The sequence below is a fragment of the Magallana gigas genome, chromosome 7 (genome assembly GCF_963853765.1).
Source record: "Magallana gigas chromosome 7, xbMagGiga1.1, whole genome shotgun sequence".
NCBI lineage: Eukaryota > Metazoa > Mollusca > Bivalvia > Ostreida > Ostreidae > Magallana > Magallana gigas.
Window position 1 is genome coordinate 24,176,289 of NC_088859.1, and position 21,522 is coordinate 24,197,810.

The following is a 21,522-nucleotide window of genomic DNA, read 5'->3' on the forward strand; positions in this document are numbered from 1 at the left end:
AGTTTTAACAATATAAGAATTAAGTCAAAAATGAGAAAAGTTTACAGACGGACACAGGACAAATTTTATGTACGACTTGACAATAGACATTTACAGTACATGTATTTACATGTATATAGTAAGACTTGACAATGGTCAAATGTTTCACTGGTCAAATGTTTCACTGCCGTATGTGGTTCAAATCAACAACTTAATATTTTTTGGATTTAAATCTAGCAAAGGCAAAAAGTAAACGTTTGTGGTAATATGGGGAGAAGGGGGGAGGGGTAGAAGATTGTCTAAAGTGAAAATTTGAAGAGGACAAGAGATTAAATTCATCCGACCTTAAGAGAAGTTACTCTTTCAAATAAAACAGGACTGACCGATTGTCAGGTAAAAAAAACTATAACCCACACAACAAACCCTTCGCAACTTCATTGCGTGTGGTATAATAAGGACCCTTTAAAAAATTGTTTTGTGTATTTAATGCAAACTTTGCCATTCATTATGTGTAGCATTGTCAACAAAGGTGGGAGATTGGGGTACGTTGGCTTGCTTACCATTTCTTTCACTTGGTTAAAGAAGAAATCTGAAATAAAAACTTAAGGATTCCAGTTAGCACAAGGCTTCAATCTATGCGATGCTACATGCCTGTTTACTCACATTTACTGTAGAATCACTAGATTTCGTGGTGGCTCAATTTTCGTAGAATTCGTGGGTACCTCTCATCCACGAATAAACATCCTCCATGAATTAATAAATTAGTGTAAAGTAATACATATTTCCTTTGTAGGTTTAAGATAATACATGAATTTACGTCCCCACGAACCTGTAAAATTTAAGCAATCCACGAAAATTGGCCCCCACGAAATTAAATGATTCCACAGTGTCTAGTGTTTCTCATTTCTATGTACTGTACATATACAAGGTTAGTATTTCATAAACTTTATTTAAAAAGCTGAATATACAGAGAAACAATGTTATTTCTTCAAAGGTACTCTCTTTAGCCATTCTTCCATGAATTTGTTGAAATCAGAGAACATTTTTTCTTCATCTGGTACATGTATGTCTTTTTCCTATAAAATTAAAAGTAAAGATAATTAATTAAGTTGAACAAACACATTATGTAAACATTGATGTACAATGCTACATTCCCACTATCAAGATTCACAGCGCAATTGAAATCATGCTCCCAATTGTAAAGTAATCAAAGTAATCGCATCTTATCTCACCAGATCTTAAAGTATGTTGTGGCATCGTATAAATCGTAGAGAATGTTTTTAAAAAATTCTACAATCAACAAAATTAATTTTCAATCATTCCTTATCATTAAATCAAATCGCATTACATTATTACCAAGTGCAGCATGTCGCAATATATTGTGCCCTGCTAATCGTGATGATCACGCAGGGCTGCATTTGTGTTGTGATGTGTCATTATAGTCAGTCAGGCTATATAGATCTATTCGCCAGGTCTAATCTTAGCTCAAATTTTGATCACCTTCTTTCTGGATCGTGAAAAGAATCGCGACCATTACCATGCCCTATCACAACAGGACACATCGGCTTTTAGTGAACATATCGTAACATATACTAACATATTTGCACATACACAAGGGGAATTTGTGTCATGATGTTTGGATCAAATCAAGATCTAATCTGGAATTCTATCTTGACAATTTTATCAAAACATATCCCTTACCAAAATGAATTGTTTGCGGCAAACTTGCAGCAAACTTGCCGCAAATTTTCGGCAAACTGATTAGTTTACCAGAAAACTTTAGAACTTGTTTGCCGATCTTTGCCAGTAGTAGCGAACTTCTGGTAAACCTCTTATATTTTGCCAAAAGTTTACCAGACACCCAATTATGTTTGCAGCTTCTTCGCCAGAAGTGGCAAACTTTTGGCAAACACCTAAAAATTTGCCAGAAGTTTATCACAAACATTTCTTCTTTTTTCTCTGTTTTTTTTTCCTTCGTGAGCTTGCCAAAGCTTTACCAGAAATAAGACTTATACAATTTCATATACACATTCAGCACAAATTTAAGACTGTCAATTATAATGAATTGCTTTTATAATTTGTGTATAGAGAAAAAATAAATCTAATTAATATTTTTGGATTTAAGTTTTATTCTAAGATAGTCTCGATAAAAATGTTTATTATTACGAAAATAAGATCAACTTTAATCGCATGATGCTTCATAATGACCCCCCCCCCCCCCCCCAGACCCCACGTATTACGTGAACACCAACCTGTCTGTTCTTTTGTTATGCTATATTCTTTTTTCCTACGTTCAAATATCAGTCAACTTGGATTTGAGTATATAAACCGCTTGATGTTGAATCATGTAGATTGAAGAGTTTTCCGTAACGTTATGCTGTTCAGTGTTTGTTTCTACTTTTACTTTTGTTTCAATGTTAAGCTACGCGCGCGCTGATTGGTCGATCAATAGCTAGCCGCCAATTTTCACATTCGATGCTGCCATGTTGTCTGCCATCACCGAGATGGTAAAGTGAATGAAAATAAGGGAATAAGGCTGTGCACAAGGTAAAAGAAACATTGTCAATGGAGTGTTTACTTTTGGAAAATCCACGGCTAAACAGAGGACGAATATAAGTGAATGAATCGAGTCTCAACACCCATGGCCACTGCATGCACCATCTGCATGATCATGAGCACGTTTTTGAAAAAGTAAGTGAAGTAATGAAAACATATTCGTTGAATGGCAGTTTAAACAGTTATTGGAATATAAAACGAAAGACTGTGATCTTTTATAATGAGTTTAACAGTATAAGGCCGTCCCTATGACAATGCGGGGTGTCGAATCGAGCAAAACGCTCGTTATTGACATCGTTGTGATGCATGAACAAATGATTAAAATTTATTTAAACAACGCCAAATTTAGGAAATTATCATTACATAGTGTAAAAGTACATTTTATATGATTTACATTTTTATTACTTAAATAAAAGAATTCATGTTCTACTCGCATAGTCAGAGTTAGAGTAGGCCTAGTGCAAATTTGTAGCTTAATTTATATAGATTTATAGATTGAGTAAGTATATGATAGGCTAACTTGTTTTAATCTGAAAACAATTGTGCTTATATGAAATCCATTTATCTTCCCAATAGGTGTCTGCCCTGGTGACTGGGTTACACAGACCTAAAGAAAACCATGCAAAGAAAAAAAACCCACTGATTTTATGATCAAATGATGCAACCAAAAAAGAGTGAAGACAGAATTTGTGTAAGACTTGCGTAGAAAAGCATATAAACAACAGTGCTGAAGTCTGACCATTCCATTGTGGGTATTATTGTGATATTCGGCTATTTGTGTGATATTGTTTATGTGTGAAATTAAATCGGAGAGCACGTACAGGAGACCGTCATAAAAAAGACATCGAGAATGCCTTAAAGAATCCGTGATTAATTGTAACATGACCAGTGACCGTGCAGGGCTTAATTGTGAACTACCGGTTAAAGTATCGACCTAATTTCCGAAAAATATGGTATATGGTTTGAACTTCGCTCATTGTGAACTTTTGACAAGTCCATCTGTGCATGCAAGTTGTGATCAAACTGCATTCAAGTTTATCGATCTGCAGCAACAAATCATCACCTATCGGTTGAGTACTATTTGTCAAATTTCAATATGGTTTGTTCATCAGTTTTGTGTTTATTTTTGAAATTTATAAAATGTGTAAAATTTTAAGTTAATTACTTGTGTCCTTTATCTCTAATTTTGCTGCAACTGTTTAAGTTAAACAACATCTTTGTCAATCACCAGTAGAAGTTATTTGTTAATTGATTGAAAAGCATAGTACATGTATTAGTAACTCATTATTAAATGATTATTAGTGTTTATTAATTGTTTTTCTTATGTTGTAATATCTTAAAGTTGCTATGTCTATCTGTAAGCTTGCGGCAAATTTGCCGCAAACAGTTTGCCGGAAGCTAATTTGCATACGAATTCTGAACTTGCTGCAAATTTGCCGCAAACAGTTTGCCAGAGGCTAATTTGCATACGAATTCTGAACTTGCCGCAACTTTGCCGCAAACAGTTTCCCAGAAGCTAATTTGCATACGAATTCTGAACTTGCCGCAACTTTGCAGCAAACAGTTTGCCAGAAGCTAATTTGCATACGAATTCTGAACTTGCCGCAAATTTGCTGCAACTGTTTGTCGCAAATTTGCAGCAACCTCTCTGCAAATTTGCGGCAACTGTTTGCCAGAGGCCTTATATTTTGGTAAGGGATGTTGTCATGTCTAAACGGGCATTGCAATTGTGACAGATCACGTTATCTTTAATATGTTCGTCGTGACCATACCGTATTGAAGATCGAGATATCATATAACAGTTTAAGAACGTATTGACTCGCATCATCTTGTATCCAATCGTACAATTCCATGAAGTTTCATGATCAACTACACTCTGACAATAAATATATGTGGTGTTCATAACAAGGTGCATGACAATAGGAACCTAGCATAATTAGATAAATATGTGTTGATAAAATTTTTAAGAGGTGTGTTTCACATCATAAGATCAACTCTCCACAGCTTACTTTTGGTTATAAAAAACAGTAAAAAACGCAATTGACAAGAGCAAGTAGTACTGGTATTTCAAAATCCAATTAGATTAATATTTAAAGATTTCAGGTTGACCTAGACCTGTCTGTTATATATAGATTATTCACTGTATATCATCCCGAGAACCATACGGACCAAGGCCTAATAAGGGATGCAAGTTTGGTAAAGATAGCACAAGTAATAATTTAGATACAGGACCTGCTCCAAAAACTTAAAACAGGTCCAGGCGCCGAAGCCAGGGGTATATAGCATAAGTTCCCCTGACTTCATCTCGGTGAGCTAAAAAGTGATTTCATTTCCGACAACGATAAATCAATAGGACCAAACCTTCTGAACTATGATTCTTTCCCTGGTAACACTCAGAACTTTGTGCAATGTCTCCAGGAAATAGGTAGTTGGGTGGATATCCTGTTGTTCCATTAACTGTAAAATGTACTTCTTGTCTTCTAGAGTCAGATGTGTATTTCTCATTAAACCATCCATCAGGTGCACAGTCAGAGGAAGCTCATTGGCCTTTTGAAATGGAAAATCAAACCATTACAATTATTATGAGACCCACTTCAAATGAAATTTATTAATATTTTCTGGCTGCATGATAAGCGGTTATCATATTTTAATTAAGCTCAAGTGAGTTTTTCTGATCACATTTTGTCCAACTATACACTCTTAGCATATTTAACTTCTTTTAAAAACCACTGTGCCAATTTCAACCTAACTTTACAAAAGGCTTTCTTGAGTATAGAGGATTCCAGTTTGTTTAAATAAAAGATCACAACCTTTTTCAAGGGGAGATGATTAATAGTTACTGAAAAAGTTGTAAGCATTTTTAAAGAACTAATTCCCCATAACTTATCATCACAAGAGTTGAAATTTGTGTGGAAGCATTATCAGGAAGTTAAGGTTTAAATTTGTTCAAAACATGATTACAACAATATAGATAGAGGTGTTGGCGCATTTGATAGTGTCGACCTATTTGGCCACACCCTAGGGCCTAAACCCCTGTCCCGGGGGCCATGAATTTCATAATTTAAATAGAGGACTTTGTGGACATCAGAACCATACATGTATTTTAGAGTATAGAGAATATTTTGCTCTACCTCTTTGCCCTGGGGAAGGTAAAGCCATGAATTTTACAATTCAAATTCTTTTTACCAAAGAGTTGGATGCTTTACACCAAAAATGGTAATAATTGGCCTTGCAGTTTTCAAAATGTTTAATATGTTAAATTGTTAACGAAAAACGCATGACGCCCGAATTTTTTTCTACACAATCCCCCCCCCCCCCCACCAAAGGTAGCAAGGGACAGTTTCGAATAAAGTACCCGTCAATATTTTTGTAAAATTGAGAGTTGCTGTACTTGAAGGCTTATGAGTGTTGCTAAAATTCATGAAATGATTCTTAATGATTATCATTAGTCAGAGGGGTGTCTCTTGTTGAAATTGATATGCAATATGTAGACCCCTTACGTTAGGTACATGAGAATCAGAAGTAAAATGCGAAACCTGCGGCTATGACTGTTGTGCTGACTTTACACAGTGAAATTGCAAGTTACAGACGGGAGGTAAAATAACACGAAAAGTAGGTGGATGGGACATTGAAAACTATACACCGGTAAGTTTGTGACATGTGATAGTGCAACATGCACGCGGTACGGAAGGTCAACCCTCTGCAGGGAATTAGCTGGGGGAGGTCTAAAAAGCCGAAAAATCATGAATAATTAGCAAAATATGAAAGGGTCAAAATCTCATAAAAACCAGTATGTAGAGAACTTTACAGGTTTTGATTAGTAATTTTCTTCAGAAATTGGTGATTGGCCTTATAAAGAGTGAATTAAAGGTATTTGTGCTCAATGGGAACTGAGGAAATTCTAGTTACAGAGTTCCGAAGACATGCATCCCTTGGCTACAATGAATTGTATCAAAAAAACTGTCCCCTGCCACCTTCAAGACTACATGGTATTTTCATATTTCTCCTTTGAGTGTAATTTTGAGTGGATTTTGTACCATAAGTAATACATTTTGTGAAAATGGATGATTTTCTTGGCTATAGGTGTCATGACATGATTTATTAGCTAAAATATTCAAGGGGAGTAACTCCCTCTTAAATGTGTAGAATGACCACCACTAGAGTAAATTGGCTTAGAGAGTAGGCATTTCCTATCCTGATGACAATTAATAGGCTTAAGTTAATTACTGAGATAAGAATAAATACTTTAAAACAGTTTTTATCAATTAAATCATTAAATTTATGAATTTGCAGCCATTTTGCTGTCTGATTTTATGAAATAACATTAATCCACCTGACTTATATCACCCAATTTTTTTAAAACAGCATATTTTTATTTCAAATGAACTATACATGTAGACAAATGCAGTTATCAAAGTATACAATATGTCAAAAAACTCAAGTTTTTGCTCCTTCCTATCAAAAAATGGTATTTTAGATGTATTTACAGAATTGAAAAAGCCACCCCTTCTTTCCAATGGACTCCATTACCATTACATGTAGGATATGTAAATGTACATTTGACCTTGAAATAACATCTGCTATGATAATTACTCTTGAAATGAACAAGAAACAACATATTTTTACCCTTTTATTGTATATATGCATCAAAAATGTAGAAAAACATGTAAAATTTGAACATTTTTCACGGAATTCTCATCCGTCCCCAGGTACCCGGGTGTGTTTGAATTTCATTTTAATTAAATGCACACATCACACTTGTAGGTCTTACTAATTTAGCAAAGTTAAAAGGAGACTAGAAACCAGACTATATAAGATATTCACTAAATATGATTATAGGCTTAGTTTTTCATGAAAACAAGAAATCACATGTAGGGTGACATGTCTTTTTGTGAATAAAAATGATACAAATCATCCATTTACCAAAAAAGATCAATTTTAAATATCAGTGATGGTTGTTTTCAATTATGTGTAAGAAATGACTCAAAGAAACTGCCACAAGTTTGATAATATTAGGTTAAAGTGTTCAACCTAATGCTTCATGTGAAAATCAAAAGATAGGGGGAGGGTATACATGTAAAGGGATTTCTAAGTGATGTGATGCTTTTATCATGATAATATCAAGCAGATGTATGTAGTATTGAATAAGGTTTCTTATTTAAGGAGATTGAACAACAGTTGACCTCTAAAAGATTAGGTAAAGATGCTTTATTTATGGAGAGCCCTGTGAATCTGTGTTAAATAGAGGAAAGTGGAAATGGTGGGTTCACTTAAATGGCCATATTTTTCTTAAACCTCAATGGAATTGGCAAAATGTGGTGTACTTTTTTTCAGAATAGCATAAGCTTTTTAATTTTAAGACAAGATGACTTTTCAGAGAATGTAAGTGTATGTTAAAGGTAGCAAGGGACAGTTTCGAATAAAGTACCCGTCAATATTTTTGTAAAATTGAGAGTTGCTGTACTTGAAGGCTTATGAGTGTTGCTAAAATTCATGAAATGATTCTTAATGATTATCATTAGTCAGAGGGGTGTCTCTTGTTGAAATTGATATGCAATATGTAGACCCCTTACGTTAGGTACATGAGAATCAGAAGTAAAATGCGAAACCTGCGGCTATGACTGTTGTGCTGACTTTACACAGTGAAATTGCAAGTTACAGACGGGAGGTAAAATAACACGAAAAGTAGGTGGATGGGACATTGAAAACTATACACCGGTAAGTTTGTGACATGTGATAGTGCAACATGCACGCGGTACGGAAGGTCAACCCTCTGCAGGGAATTAGCTGGGGGAGGTCTAAAAAGCCGAAAAATCATGAATAATTAGCAAAATATGAAAGGGTCAAAATCTCATAAAAACCAGTATGTAGAGAACTTTACAGGTTTTGATTAGTAATTTTCTTCAGAAATTGGTGATTGGCCTTATAAAGAGTGAATTAAAGGTATTTGTGCTCAATGGGAACTGAGGAAATTCTAGTTACAGAGTTCCGAAGACATGCATCCCTTGGCTACAATGAATTGTATCAAAAAAACTGTCCCCTGCCACCAAAGGGTAATAAAAATACATTGAGGCAGGCCATTTTCAGAGAGGCAGGTAGGGGTGAAAATCTAAAAATTAATTTTATGTGGCCTGACACAAGCAAGCTTTGTGTCAAATTTTTGCTTCTAATCATTTCCATTAATACAAAATATGACACAGACAGGAATTAAGCATTTTTAAATCACCTTGAACTTGCCCAAATGACCTTGGGTCAAGGTCATGACACACCTTCATGTCATAAGCAATCTTTGTGTGAAGTAAGAACTTCTAAGGCGAGAGAAATTTAATTTTTAGTTTTACGGATTTTGTTGTAAAAAATTTGGGTCGGAGGAGGGAAAATAAAAAAATAAAAAAAACAGAGGGCAAACTTTTTTTTTAATCAAAATTACATCTTATTTGCTTGAACTTATAATATTAAGTTTAATTTGTCCACTATCCACTGTGTACTTTGTGTTTGTTTCAAGATCATTGGTATTAACCTTACTAAACTTGTTCAGGATAACAATTTCTTTGCTTTTCATAAAAACTTTTAAGCCAAACCATGCATGGCTGACCTCCATCTTAAATACACCATGTTATAGAGACGCTTACACTTGATTTTAAAAGCTCCCTTTGTCAAACGTTTTGCAGATTACAAATAAAATAAAGTAATTTTAAAACCAAGATTGGTCAAACTTGAAAATTCCGGAAAAAATTTCCGAAGATACAAATTTTTTTCATTATTTTTTTTTTTACAAAATCGGAAAAATTGGGTCGGCGGATCCGTAAAACTAAAAATTAAATTTCTCTCGCCTAATGTTTCTCCCTCTCCATAAGTATGGACAGGACACAAATTTTGCACATTCAGACAGACGGAAGGACGGACATGGTGATTCCTATATACCTCCGCAAACAAAGTTTGGTATAATAATTATTAAAACTTTTAAAGTAATACATGTATGTGAAATCCCTTGTATGTATCTTTTGATTTAAATAATCAAGAATAATCAGAGATGTTCCAAATCACATTACTAAGGAGTAAATTCTTCAACATTACAACAGTTTAATAGTATATAGTAATAGTAATAAAATCGACTGCTGTACAGAAAATCTCAACATAGACTATCTGACAGAATACTTACTAGTAAGTCATCCAGAAACTGCCTCATTGTGTCCCCATCCTTACACATGATGTAGTTGAGGTATTTAAAGATGAAGATGTTGGGTTGGATACCTTTCTCTTCCATTAGATGTACCAATTTCTACAATCAACAATTCCATGTACACTGCAATACAGTAAAACTCGTTTAGTACGAACACGGATATAGTGAATTATTGGATATAGCAAAGTTTTTTGAGTCCCTGGTAAAACTGTTAAGAAATCTTTTCAAAATTTTACAGTTATAACAAATTCGGATAAAACGAATTTACGGATATAGCGAACTGATTTTGAGTCCCGTAGAGGTGAATAATAACAATTGAAAATTTAACACTTTTATAACGAATTTGTTTACAGTTTGCACTACGATTTAACATAATAGTTTGAATTAATTAATTTTTTGCATAAATTCTTCAATTTACAATCCAATTTTTAAAGGTATAAACATCAATTAGCAAAAATTGAAGTCTAGTAAATAAAACATGTATATAGTGAATTCCCTATAGAAATTATTACGAATTTATTATATGGATATAATGAATTATGGATATAACGAAGTAACTCCAGAGTTTTACTGTAAAATGGGTTTCCAAATGTCAGGCATTCACCACTTAGTCATATTGATAAATAAGTGAAGGTTATCTTTTGTTACAACTTAGCTCCTTACACAGACAAACACCTTGATATTACCTAAGTTTGTGAACAGATATTAGACAAAGAATGTATACATTTATGATATGAGAATGCAAATCCTTTTCAACATGTTTTTCTCCTGATGGTGTAAAATTACAGTTACATCTTAAGTTTGTTTGGTATATTTATTTCTTATTAAAGTTGTATTATCATTGAAGTTTCATAACCACTTTAGACCCATTCTCTCCATCTTTCTACTCTCTACATACCAGTACATATATAAGCTTGCTTTCTTAGTATACCTTAGCCTGTTCTGGCTGCATTCTTCTTGTTCTCTTTAGCATTGCATGCGATATTATGTCTATATCTGGAGAAATGCCAAGTTCTTCCATCATAGAAAATAGATAATCCTCCTCTTGTAATGTATCCACAATATCAAACAACTGTCCAAAAACAGCCACGTTTGGAGTTATTCCATCTATCTTCATGCGAGCCAAAAATCCACTCACTCCACCCAACATGTCCAATCTGACATATTTATTCTGAACTGCATGCATGTTTAAAACTCTCAGCAAGATTTCTCCTGGTTTTAACACATCTGGAAATTCATTGTTTCTGACTTGACTTGAGTTTGCTGTGGGTGGGTGAACTGTTAACCGATTTGCTTCTGTACTTGAGACTGACGTATCTTGTTGAGATGAACTTACAGCATCAATAAGGCAAAGCTCTGCCTGAGTCTGGTTTGACCTGCTCTGAATTTGATCACCAGTGTTAGGTATATTCTGTGACAGACAGTTTAACTCTTGTATGTAAGAGTCTGAGGGCAAGCAGATCGTTTCCTTATTTACTTTATTTAATTCAAGATCTTTGTTTAATGTCTCACATAACTGTTTCTGCATGGAAAATGGTGAAGTCTGAAGTAACACTTGATAGAATGTGGATATGTCTCCAATTTCACAACAACGAACAACTCGCAAAAGTAGCATGTAATGATACAATGTTGGCTTTATTTGACATAAGCTTGCTATCCTCCATACCTGTGAAAATAATGAGGGAATGAAGGTTATATTGCTTTTTACAGAATGGAGGAGTAAAGAAGTCTCAGGAGAGAATGTTTCAAACATTTTTTTTACATTGAAAGGTTAGCTATGAGTAAACTATGAGCAAAATATAAAGTAAGTTGACCAGATATTTTATCCGTTTAACACGCTCAAATTTTGGTTGTATGTACGAATCGTCCCTGCAACATTTTATATAGGATTATATAGGAAAAAGATGGTTTTCATTTTCAATTTCATATGTAAAAAATTACAAGCATATGTTTTTATTTTGTAAATTATATTTATTTTCCATTTTAATTATTGACGCTGCAATAAAGAAAGCACAACATTTGTTTTTGCCATTGTAACTTCAAAGTCTCAATTCATCGTAAGATGTTGACACCAACATGGATAATGCCCATATTGAAGAAGTGGCGAAATGATTAAATACTTCTGAATATCATTGTAACGATTAATTTCACTGAAAATAATCTTTATGATAAGTAAATCTTCTAAATAAAAACATTACATGATAACCTGTATATTTTAACATTTTACTTTAAATTTGCGTTTTACACGGTAAAGTTTGACCTTAATGGAAATGTTTTGTGTCTTATTTTTCTGTTGATAACACTGGCCATTAGAGCTTGTTTGTAAGAGGCTAAAATTGTTCTAGAGAAGATTTTAAACATCCTATCCTTTTTATTCCTATCTAGTAATCGTTCATTTGAAAGGGGAGCTAGCACTTCAATGAATTTCATAGAAACTTAAAAGGTCTTCACCAATGGAGCCAAGTTAGATTGAAATAATGAGAAATAAAAAATGTAAACATTTAAAGACATACAGAGGAGCAGGCATATAGATGGATACAAGTGATAAAACTTACAAAAAAGTGGAATATCATATGAAAAAATTAATGAAAAAAAAACAAAACAAAGAAAACAGCTACCCCTATTGCCAAGGAAAATCCATTCTTTTCATCTCCTGCAGCAGCCATTAGAATGTTTGCAAATGTCTTGTCATCTGGTTTGTACAGTTTAAAGCTCTGGTCAGCCAGATGTAGAGCTATTTCAGTTTGTCCCAGGCAACCAAAGGTTTTGATCATGGCATTGAATGTGATCTGAGTGGGGGTTATGTTATTTGCTTTCATTGTGTAGATAAGTTTTGTGGCTCGTTGGAAACCATCTTCCTTCCCATAGATAGACTTGGAGCAAGCATTAAACAGGGCTGTGAAAACTTGTGGAATAGGTTCGTATCCAAAATCTCTCATCTGCAGACAAACATGAGAATTACATGAAATATATAATATTTAGGCTCTGTCTGTGTAAACAAATGAAAATATTGATAATTTAAATTAATAATTTCAATACATTTACAAAGTAAAACCATGATATTTATCATTTAAGACAAGGATTCTTCTAAAACTAAAACATTTACAAGTGACTAAGGTAAAGCTATAGCATCTCTCTGTGTGAAAGATGAAAATAAATACAGACTGCGACAAATTTACATATTTCTACCTTTTTATAGAAACCAAATGCTTTTCTGGTGTCCCCCGTCTTACTGATTAGAGAGATCAATGTGTAGTAGTGTGTCGGTAGGGGTCGGATTCGGTCATTCTTCAGCATTATCACCTGCAGGACATCAATGGCCCTGTCAATCTATCCAAAGAGAGGAGCAAACAATATTTAATAATTAAGAAAAGTATTCAAAACCGAAGAATTTGAATGGACTGGAACATGTACAATAAAGAACTGATTTCATTCTTTTTTAACAGATTTAACTGATTTCATTCTTTTTTAAGAATATTGATTCTCCTACATGCGGATGCATGTAGGAGAATCAATATTCTTCAAGACAATTCAAACCAAATGATGTAACACTGTGTATATATTTAAGGAATAAGGAATCATTCTTTGAGTATTATGAGGTGATAGTTTTGGTCGGGCATGGTTAAATCCATCAAAGCCCAAAGGGCTTTATGATAGCCATCTGCATCTGAAATCTATAGCTATGATTCAGCATCCACGCCCGTAGAGTGCATCAGAATCACAAGATGCATCATCTATTCAAATCTGATAAAGACTGAACCAATAATAACAAAGATTTGTCTATCAAAGGGAACCTGCTAAAAAACTTTTATCAACTCAAAAACATTAACCTCCTCAAGCAACTATAGCCTATGGCTCAGATTCAGGTTTCAAGTGCATAAGTGTTGTAAGACTTACCATCCATGCAAGTGTGGTGAAGTTAAGACCAGTAATAACTTTGATATCATATCTTAGGGCACATGCTCCAAAAACTTTACCCAGCTCCAAAAATCTTAACCTCAGTCAGCATTCGGAACTTATGTCTAAGATTAAGCATTCAAGCCTGTAAGGTGCATCAGTATCATAAGACACACCATCATGTTTGCTGAAGTTAGGACCAAAAGTAATTAAGAAATGGCTATCAAGGTGCACCTGCTCCCAAAAATTTAACCTGCTCCAAAAACCTTAACCTCATCCAACATCTTAAACTCATGGCCCAGATTCAGCATCCAAGTCTTTCAAGTCCCTAAGTAGGTCCAGATGCATCATCCAGGCAAGTTTGGTGAAGATAAGACAAGTAATAATTAAGATACAGGACCTGCAACAAAAACTTTAACCAGGTCCGTACTCCGACGCAAAAACCTGGTGTATAGCATAAGCTCCCCCCCCCAATCCCGACTTCGTCTAGGTGAGCTAAAAGCTGGCCTTTTATTTCTGCAATTTATATTTACCTTTAAATTGTGATGCTTTGTGCCAAATTTGGTTGAAATAGGCCAAGTGGTTTTAGAGAAGAAGTTTAAAATGTGAAAAGTTTACAAACAGAGGGACGTCGAACAAAATGTGATCAGATCAGAGAAGCTCACTTTAACTTTCAGCTAAGAGGAGTTAAAAAATTCTACCTACAATTCAATACTTTCTCCTATAATTATACGGCTTTTTATGATAAAATAATCATTAATTTGTCTTCAAAACAAAATCATTCAAATACAATGGAATTTTTAAAAAATATTTCATATATATTTATATATCATAAATTTTTTTGTAAATTATCATTTTCTGATTTCTACATTTAACAAAAGGCCTACAGCCCTTGACGGTCAGCTAAGTACCATAGTCCTTTGATGGACCTGTTGAGTTCCATATAATCCATGTTTGCATGTTAAGACAACACTATGGATATAATAATAATGCATTTAGTTTATCTCCCATGACTGTTAAAGTACAGAAAAAAATATTATACAACATTGTACATGCCTGAACCCATGACTTAAATGTCATGAATTTAACAAGTAAAGTAGAGGGCTTCATGGACATCATAACCATGCATTTAATTTATCTAAAATATATTTGGAAGAAGAAAGGAAGACTTTTCTAAGATTTAATACATTTTCACTATACCAAATTGGCCCAACCCTTTGGCCTGAACCACTGACCCAAGGGCCATTAATTTCACAATTCAGGTAGATGACTTCATGGCCATCATAACCATGCATTAAATCTTATTCAATATGTATTAGGGAGTAGAAAAGGTGATTTTCTAAGATTTAATCAATTTCACTATATGGGCATATTGGACCCGCCCTAGGGCCTTAACCTAACCCAGGGACCATGAATTTCACAATTAAGGTAGAGGGCTTCATTTACATCATTATTATCCATTATTATGCATCACAGACATTAATTTATAAAACCATGCATTTAGTTTCTTCCCACACATGAAGGAGTAGAGAAGATTATTAATTATCTTTGATCTTTTTTGCATATTTGGCCTTGCCCATAAGGCCATGGGGTGGTAAAGTTATAAATTTCTAAATTTAGATTTTTCTTATCCAAGATATGCTTCAAACCAAAAATGGTAACAATTAACCTGAAAGTTTTCAAGAAGAAGTTAAAAATGTAAAATTGGTAACACATGACCCACAACAATGGATGAAAATCAATTGCCATAGATCACCTGAGTAACTCAGGTGACCTAAAAATGTAAAAAAATTTACAGACAGGGAGACAGTCACCAGTGACAGAAAAGCTTGCTTGAGCTTTCAGTTCAGGTGAGCTAAAAACAGTACATTTTGTGTCCTGCTGGTACATAACACATGTATTGAGCATTATTTAAAATTTCTGAGACTGATTACTGGGTTTTTTTTGGTTTATATATTTATCCACACATTCAAATTTTAATACATCTAAGTTCTTTCAAACAATATAAATTATAATAGTCTTACCTTGCCCTCTTTTGCAAATTTCTCCATCTGCTTGGTATACCAGCCAGGAGGAAGCTTTCGATAATACACTCGTAAAGGTTTTGGATCCTCTTCACTTTCATCATCTCTTTAAAAAACAAGAGGCCCACAGGCCAAAACGGTCACCTGAGTACCATAGCCCTGCAGGAAGTTCCATGTCTGCATAATCAACTTTATTTTTGAGTCTTAAAACCCTATTATGAGACTCCTCTGACTGTAACTCTCAGTTTTATTATTTGATGTTTTCAAACATCAATTTATTAAGGTTGGGGAGGGGGTGGGAGAGAAGGAATCTTGGATTATCTATACCCTAGCTCTAGGGGCTAAAAATTGTAGGAAAAAAGATGCCTTATATGGTCAATCTTTTATAATATTTAGTCTCATTACCATAAATTCTTGTGTATAGCATGCACCTGTGTATAATACCCATCCCCAAAGTTAGGTGTAATTGCTGAAAAGCTGGAATAGCTTTTCCTATGTATAATATGCACCCCAAAAAACTAAATTTTCAATTGAGATTTTTTGAAAATCACCCATCCATATATGGTTTGATAATGTTTTCCAAGCACTTAAAAGTAATTATGTCTGCAGATCAAACCCCAAACAACATCAATAGTAATGACTCAATTTATAATTAGTCAAATTCTTGGATAATTGTTAAATAAACATAGTGAAGAAACGTTTGTATGTTGTATTTCGTCATCAAGTCGTACAAATGATCAATCTATTTTTCACACTGTCTTTGTAAAGCAATGAAGTTAACTGCATAACAGGAGTAAATAAGTTAAATAAAATCATAATTATTGCTAATCTTTCTGCACTTGAAGTCCAGCATGATACAGGTATGCTTTATTGGAAACTGAAAAATTAACATTGGCCACTTAAAGAGTCAAAAGGTGGCTGGTTACATAATGGCGAATACACTGTTTAGAACTTGTTTGATGCAAGAAACAGTGGTCTCACTGGTCTGGGTGAAAAAATATTCTAATTCATGGAAATTTAATTAAAATAAGGTATTTTTGACAAAATAAAGTTAGTCTACACTCATACAACTTGCATAACATGCGATATTGGCAGTCATACTCGCGTGGAATCCAGAAGCACTCATTAAAAATGTGGGGTAAAATTTCTTCCTATCTATAATACATGTACAACTGCCCACTTCTGATTCAGTTTTGGATAAAAAGTGCTTGTTACAGTACCAATTAGACCAAACCTAACACAAGAGCAGACCCCAACTAAATACCGGATTTCTTTCAGAGTTTACCCTGGGTCTGCCTTTTGAAAATTTGTGTCCACTCTTGGTTTTTGAAAATTTGGGTTCGCTCTGGGTTTACTTTGGGTTTATAGTTTAATCAGGGTATGCTTTTGGGGTCCAATTTATGTGCTGAAGAGTTAAGCAGATCTATCTTTTATCTTACCATCTTGCTGCCTGAATTTCTGCCCCTTGTATATTACAAATACATATGTAGCGTCTGCTTTAATGGGTACCTATAGACTTCTGATCAAGGTTTACTCTCTGTGTCCACTCTGGGTTTACTTAGGACAGTTAGGGTTAATTCCAGGTTTACTCTAGTAAACCTGGAGTAAACCCCAAAATGGGGTTTACTTTCTGTTAGGTTGGGTCTGATCGTTAATGTATACACAAGACTTAACGGTAATTATGCACAAAACATGCACACAGTTTGTTTCTATAATCATACAATGCACAGTAAATTTAACATTTCAAAATAAAGTTACTGATGTAAAATTGTTAACGGTTTCTTCACACCAAAAATGGTAACAATTGGCATTATATTTTTTAAAAAGAAGTTGAAAATGTAAAATTGTTAACTCACGACGATGGACGAAGACAAATGGCAATAGGTCACCTGAGTGACTCAGGTGACCTAAAAATTCTATTGTAGAGATACATGTAATGTAACAGAAAAAAATAACATAAAAATGTTTATGAAAGCAGTGTTACAAATGTAGTTGTTGTTGACATTGACCTAAATTTTTTTTAAATAAATAATTGATTTATTTAATTGAATTAATTTATTGTCAATTCTTTGAACATGCTATCGATACTCTGATATGCCGAAGGCTGTATGAAAAGAACGGGCCCCTCATCCAAGCATACCCTTGAAGAGATGGATGAGGGACATTCTTGTAGTTCAGCCAGAGGCTGAGGAGAATGTGAAACATTCATGATATTTATGCCCACCACTACATGTAGTTTGTAACTGACAATAAATTTTCTTTAAATTATGAGTGATAGATGGATGGCGGTACTATACATACTACTATACATGCATATACTACTGATGTCACATGGTTTGAATCCTTTGAATTCTATGAACTCTATGACTCACGAATCTTCAAGTAGCTCATCTGCCTTGCCATGAACATGTGTAGATTGGTACAGCGGTTCTTGTTTAGAACTGTCAGTGAGATTTCCAAATGTGTCTTCCCAGGCCTCTAATTCACTAGCCCCAGCCTTATTCCTGATGTATTCTCCCTTTTCTTTTCCATAAGCACTAATTTTTTCTTTCCTTTCTTTAATTTCATTCTCGATAACATTTTTTGCATTTAAACTGTGTGATTTGGCTGAAGTTGAAGAAACTGTTGTATTTCGGTGACCAGAAAAGCAATTTGCCAACTGCCATGTGGGTCTAAAGTCTTTTACATTACTCTTTTTGATGAGTGTCCTAATGTTGTTGAACTTTCTTAATGATATGTGTGTGGATTTGTAAAACACACTTTGCCTTTGTATTGTGTTCAGCAACATCACCTGTAATGGAGATGCATTAATTAAATAACTGATATTTAAAAACAAGGGCCACCAAGTATGATGCAGCCATTTTAAGGATACCCAGCTAGGGGCCACATCGTTCACCTGAGCAACAATAGCCATAACTGATCAAATCAGCATTACAGTATCAAATTCAAAATACCTTGACAATATGTTAGATCTTGCACAAAAAATAAAATTAAAGGCAGAAATGGCTACAAAGGTGTCAAGAAAATTTTTCTGGAATAAAGACAAGGCACGTAGCATCAGGGGGAGCTGGAGGGGGGGGGGGGGATGAATAAATGCGCTCCATTCCTCAAATTAAAAACATTGAAAAATTTAACAGGCCTTCTCCATTATAAACGATTGTCGTTTACCAGGCATGAACTCATTTCGTATGACGTTTCATATCCTTTTCACTTGATTGATGAATAAACTTAACTGAAAAATGTTGTCACATACGTTAAAAAGTTATATTTACATCATCCAGTGTCTTTGTCTGTGATAACACTACGTATCGATTTTGTACTATATAACCCATAATACAAATGACGCCAAATTGAGGCGCCGGCGGGGTTTGCTTATTTATAGTTAAAGATTTAATTATACGATGGCTTAAAATTATATAAATATAAGTACCGGGTAATAAGGAATCATTCTTTGAATATTATGAGGTGATAATTTCGGTCAGGGCGTGATCAAATCTATCATAAAGCCCTTTGGGCTTTATTGGATTTGATCACGCCCCGACCAAAATTATCACCTCATAATACTCAAAGAATGATTCCTTATTCCTTATATAATTCAAATTTATGTATTGGCAGCTCTATTGTACCAAGGCCCACCCATTATTTTCATTTTATTGCTGAAAAACAACAAACGTCTACAAACAAAGATGATATTTTCCTTTGCAATAATTTTTTAAGAACAACAATAATGCTTTTATCCTCATAATTATAATGTGTCAGGACTATGGAAACTGTTTAAAAGACATCGTTTTTATTTACTTGTGTTCGAAAAACTATAAAAAATTTGTGTAGATTTTATGCAATTCATCGTTGAAAAAGGGGCACCAGAAAGTAGTTACAGCATATCATCCTTTTAGCTAATCCGAGATTCCTCTGACTCTAACCCCCGCTTTTATATTGGGACGTGCGGGGTCCCAATATAAAAGCGGGGGTTAGAGTCAGAGGAATCTCGGATTACCTTTTAGCAAGACATTTCTATTGATCAACCAAAATTTCAGCATCAATCGTAGAACTATAAGAAAGATACATAGCTTGGTTCGAGTCATATTTTTGTTCACATGAGTTTATTACATTCAACTTTAAGATTTTTAAACTTAGTATTTCCTATTCAGCATAGCTGCATTTAAAATATAAACGAACTAAAGCATGACCTCAGCTTTGTGATTTTAAATGAATCAGACATTTTAAGACCGCAGGCTTAAGAAATTTTAATCGAAGAAAAACACGCGGCTTTTCTTCTCGAATGCCCGAACAAAACTGAAACGGAAGTATGCTTGTGCATTATGGGTAAACACTAGATGATACCACAGGGGTGGTCTCAAAAGTTCAGGCATGATCGTAGGCAGCTCGGGGAAAATGCAAAAAGTTGATGCAGGTAAGTATAGATATTGATGTAAACATACAGTAGCATTGTGCGCAAAGCTCTGTATCTTGCTGATAACTCGAAGGTTGTTTTTTTAATTTGATAATTTTTTTTACAAAAATACATGCAAACTTCTAACAAAATCATGAGAGTTTACATTAATACAATGTCAATACACGTTGATATCTTTAATAAAGTAGGATACTTCCACTTCTGAAGATATGAAACGTCTGAGATTTGTCATCTTCACTTATCCTGTCATGTTATATACTTGTGCTAAAATGCCCTTGTGCTCAAATTGGGCATTTCGGTGTTTTCACGGTGCATTTCGGCAATTCTAGGTACCCGGAATCGGAGAGCTAATTAAGAATATAATTAAAAAGATCAGTAATTCCTTACTTTAAAAAGGGAACTTCAACAGCTTGCGACTAATTTGATATCATCGGTAATAAAATACTTAGTAATCATCAGCATTCTGCATTGACAGCAAGTAAGCAACACATGCTTTATTATTAAACTGGTTCACAAGAACCAGAAAAGAAAACTCTAAGCACCGGAACAGCAGAATGCGGAAGGAAGACCGGAATTAAATGGTAAACACAAAACATAACGGAAGATGTCAAACAAGTACATGTAATAGCTTTCCAAAAAAAACTTGACTAAACATAATTATTCTAGTGCATATATAAATCATATTCCTTGCAATTATATTATTTCATTATTTCAAATTATTTCAGGAAATTACATGTATGAAATAACTGTAAGCTCGAAAAGCCGAAAAGAAAACAGTAGAGTTTAATTTAAATTGTACATGTTATACATTTACAAGAAGAGGTTTCTCAAAACAGGAATAAGTGAAAGCTAGGAAGGTTGTTAAGGTTGTTTTTTATTTTATTATTATTATTATTTCCAATAAAGCTGCGTGAACACACGGTGTGCTCCGTCATTAACAGATTAAAGGAGAGCTGTTCATAATGATCCCATTTTGGACTCGTGGGTGCGTTAAAGTTATGAATGTGACATTTTTGTGCAAAGTCCTGTTATGTTAACCTTTCCATTCGAAGGATAAGATCTCCGATGCCCTGAACAGAGTTAGATTCAAGGGGTACACCCGGCGCCCCTCCCCTAAAATTTTCAAAACAAACGGTTAAATGATACTCCTTCTGGCAATTAAAGAAAATGTGCAACTTGCGAGTCTTAATGATCAACTTTTTTGAAACTCATGGGATTTCTCTTCACGAGACTAATTCCATTTCAATTCAATTCAGTTTATTCGCTCACACCATGGAATGGTACATGAGGTCAATCATTATATACAGTTCAAAAGTCAGAGGTACATTGTATAAATGAATAGATAAGTAGTAGATAAATAGTAAATAAGCATAAATATACAATATATAAAATGAAGATAGGAAAAAGTATAATAATGGAGGACAGACTATTATATCAAACTGTATATTTTGATAATAAAATAACATAAT

General features: G+C 34.1%; 1 protein-coding gene across 1 annotated transcript; it reads right to left on the reverse strand.

The window, feature by feature from the left end:
• Positions 1 to 908: 908 nt before the first annotated feature.
• On the reverse strand, positions 909 to 20,578 carry LOC105329035 (pentatricopeptide repeat-containing protein 1, mitochondrial). Its single transcript, XM_020067481.3, has 9 exons — positions 20,441 to 20,578; positions 18,012 to 18,430; positions 15,640 to 15,745; positions 12,908 to 13,048; positions 12,337 to 12,657; positions 10,650 to 11,384; positions 9,698 to 9,817; positions 4,897 to 5,082; positions 909 to 1,055 (listed from the first exon to the last, which is right to left on the reverse strand). The coding sequence occupies exons 2-9, from the start codon at positions 18,425 to 18,427 to the stop codon at positions 960 to 962; spliced, it is 2,121 nt and encodes a 706-aa protein (XP_019923040.3). The 5' UTR covers positions 18,428 to 18,430; positions 20,441 to 20,578; the 3' UTR covers positions 909 to 959.
• Positions 20,579 to 21,522: the final 944 nt, after the last annotated feature.

Excerpts from the sequence above, each read along its gene's own strand:
- LOC105329035 (XM_020067481.3), bottom strand. The coding sequence starts at position 18,427 with ATGTTGCTGAACACAATACAAAGGCAAAGTGTGTTTTACAAATCCACA. Across the intron at positions 11,385-12,336 it reads GATTTTCCTTGGCAATAGGG|GTATGGAGGATAGCAAGCTT; the intron begins GTAGCTGTTTTC and ends TTATTTTCACAG. Across the intron at positions 9,818-10,649 it reads TGCAGCCAGAACAGGCTAAG|AAATTGGTACATCTAATGGA; the intron begins GTATACTAAGAA and ends TGTTGATTGTAG.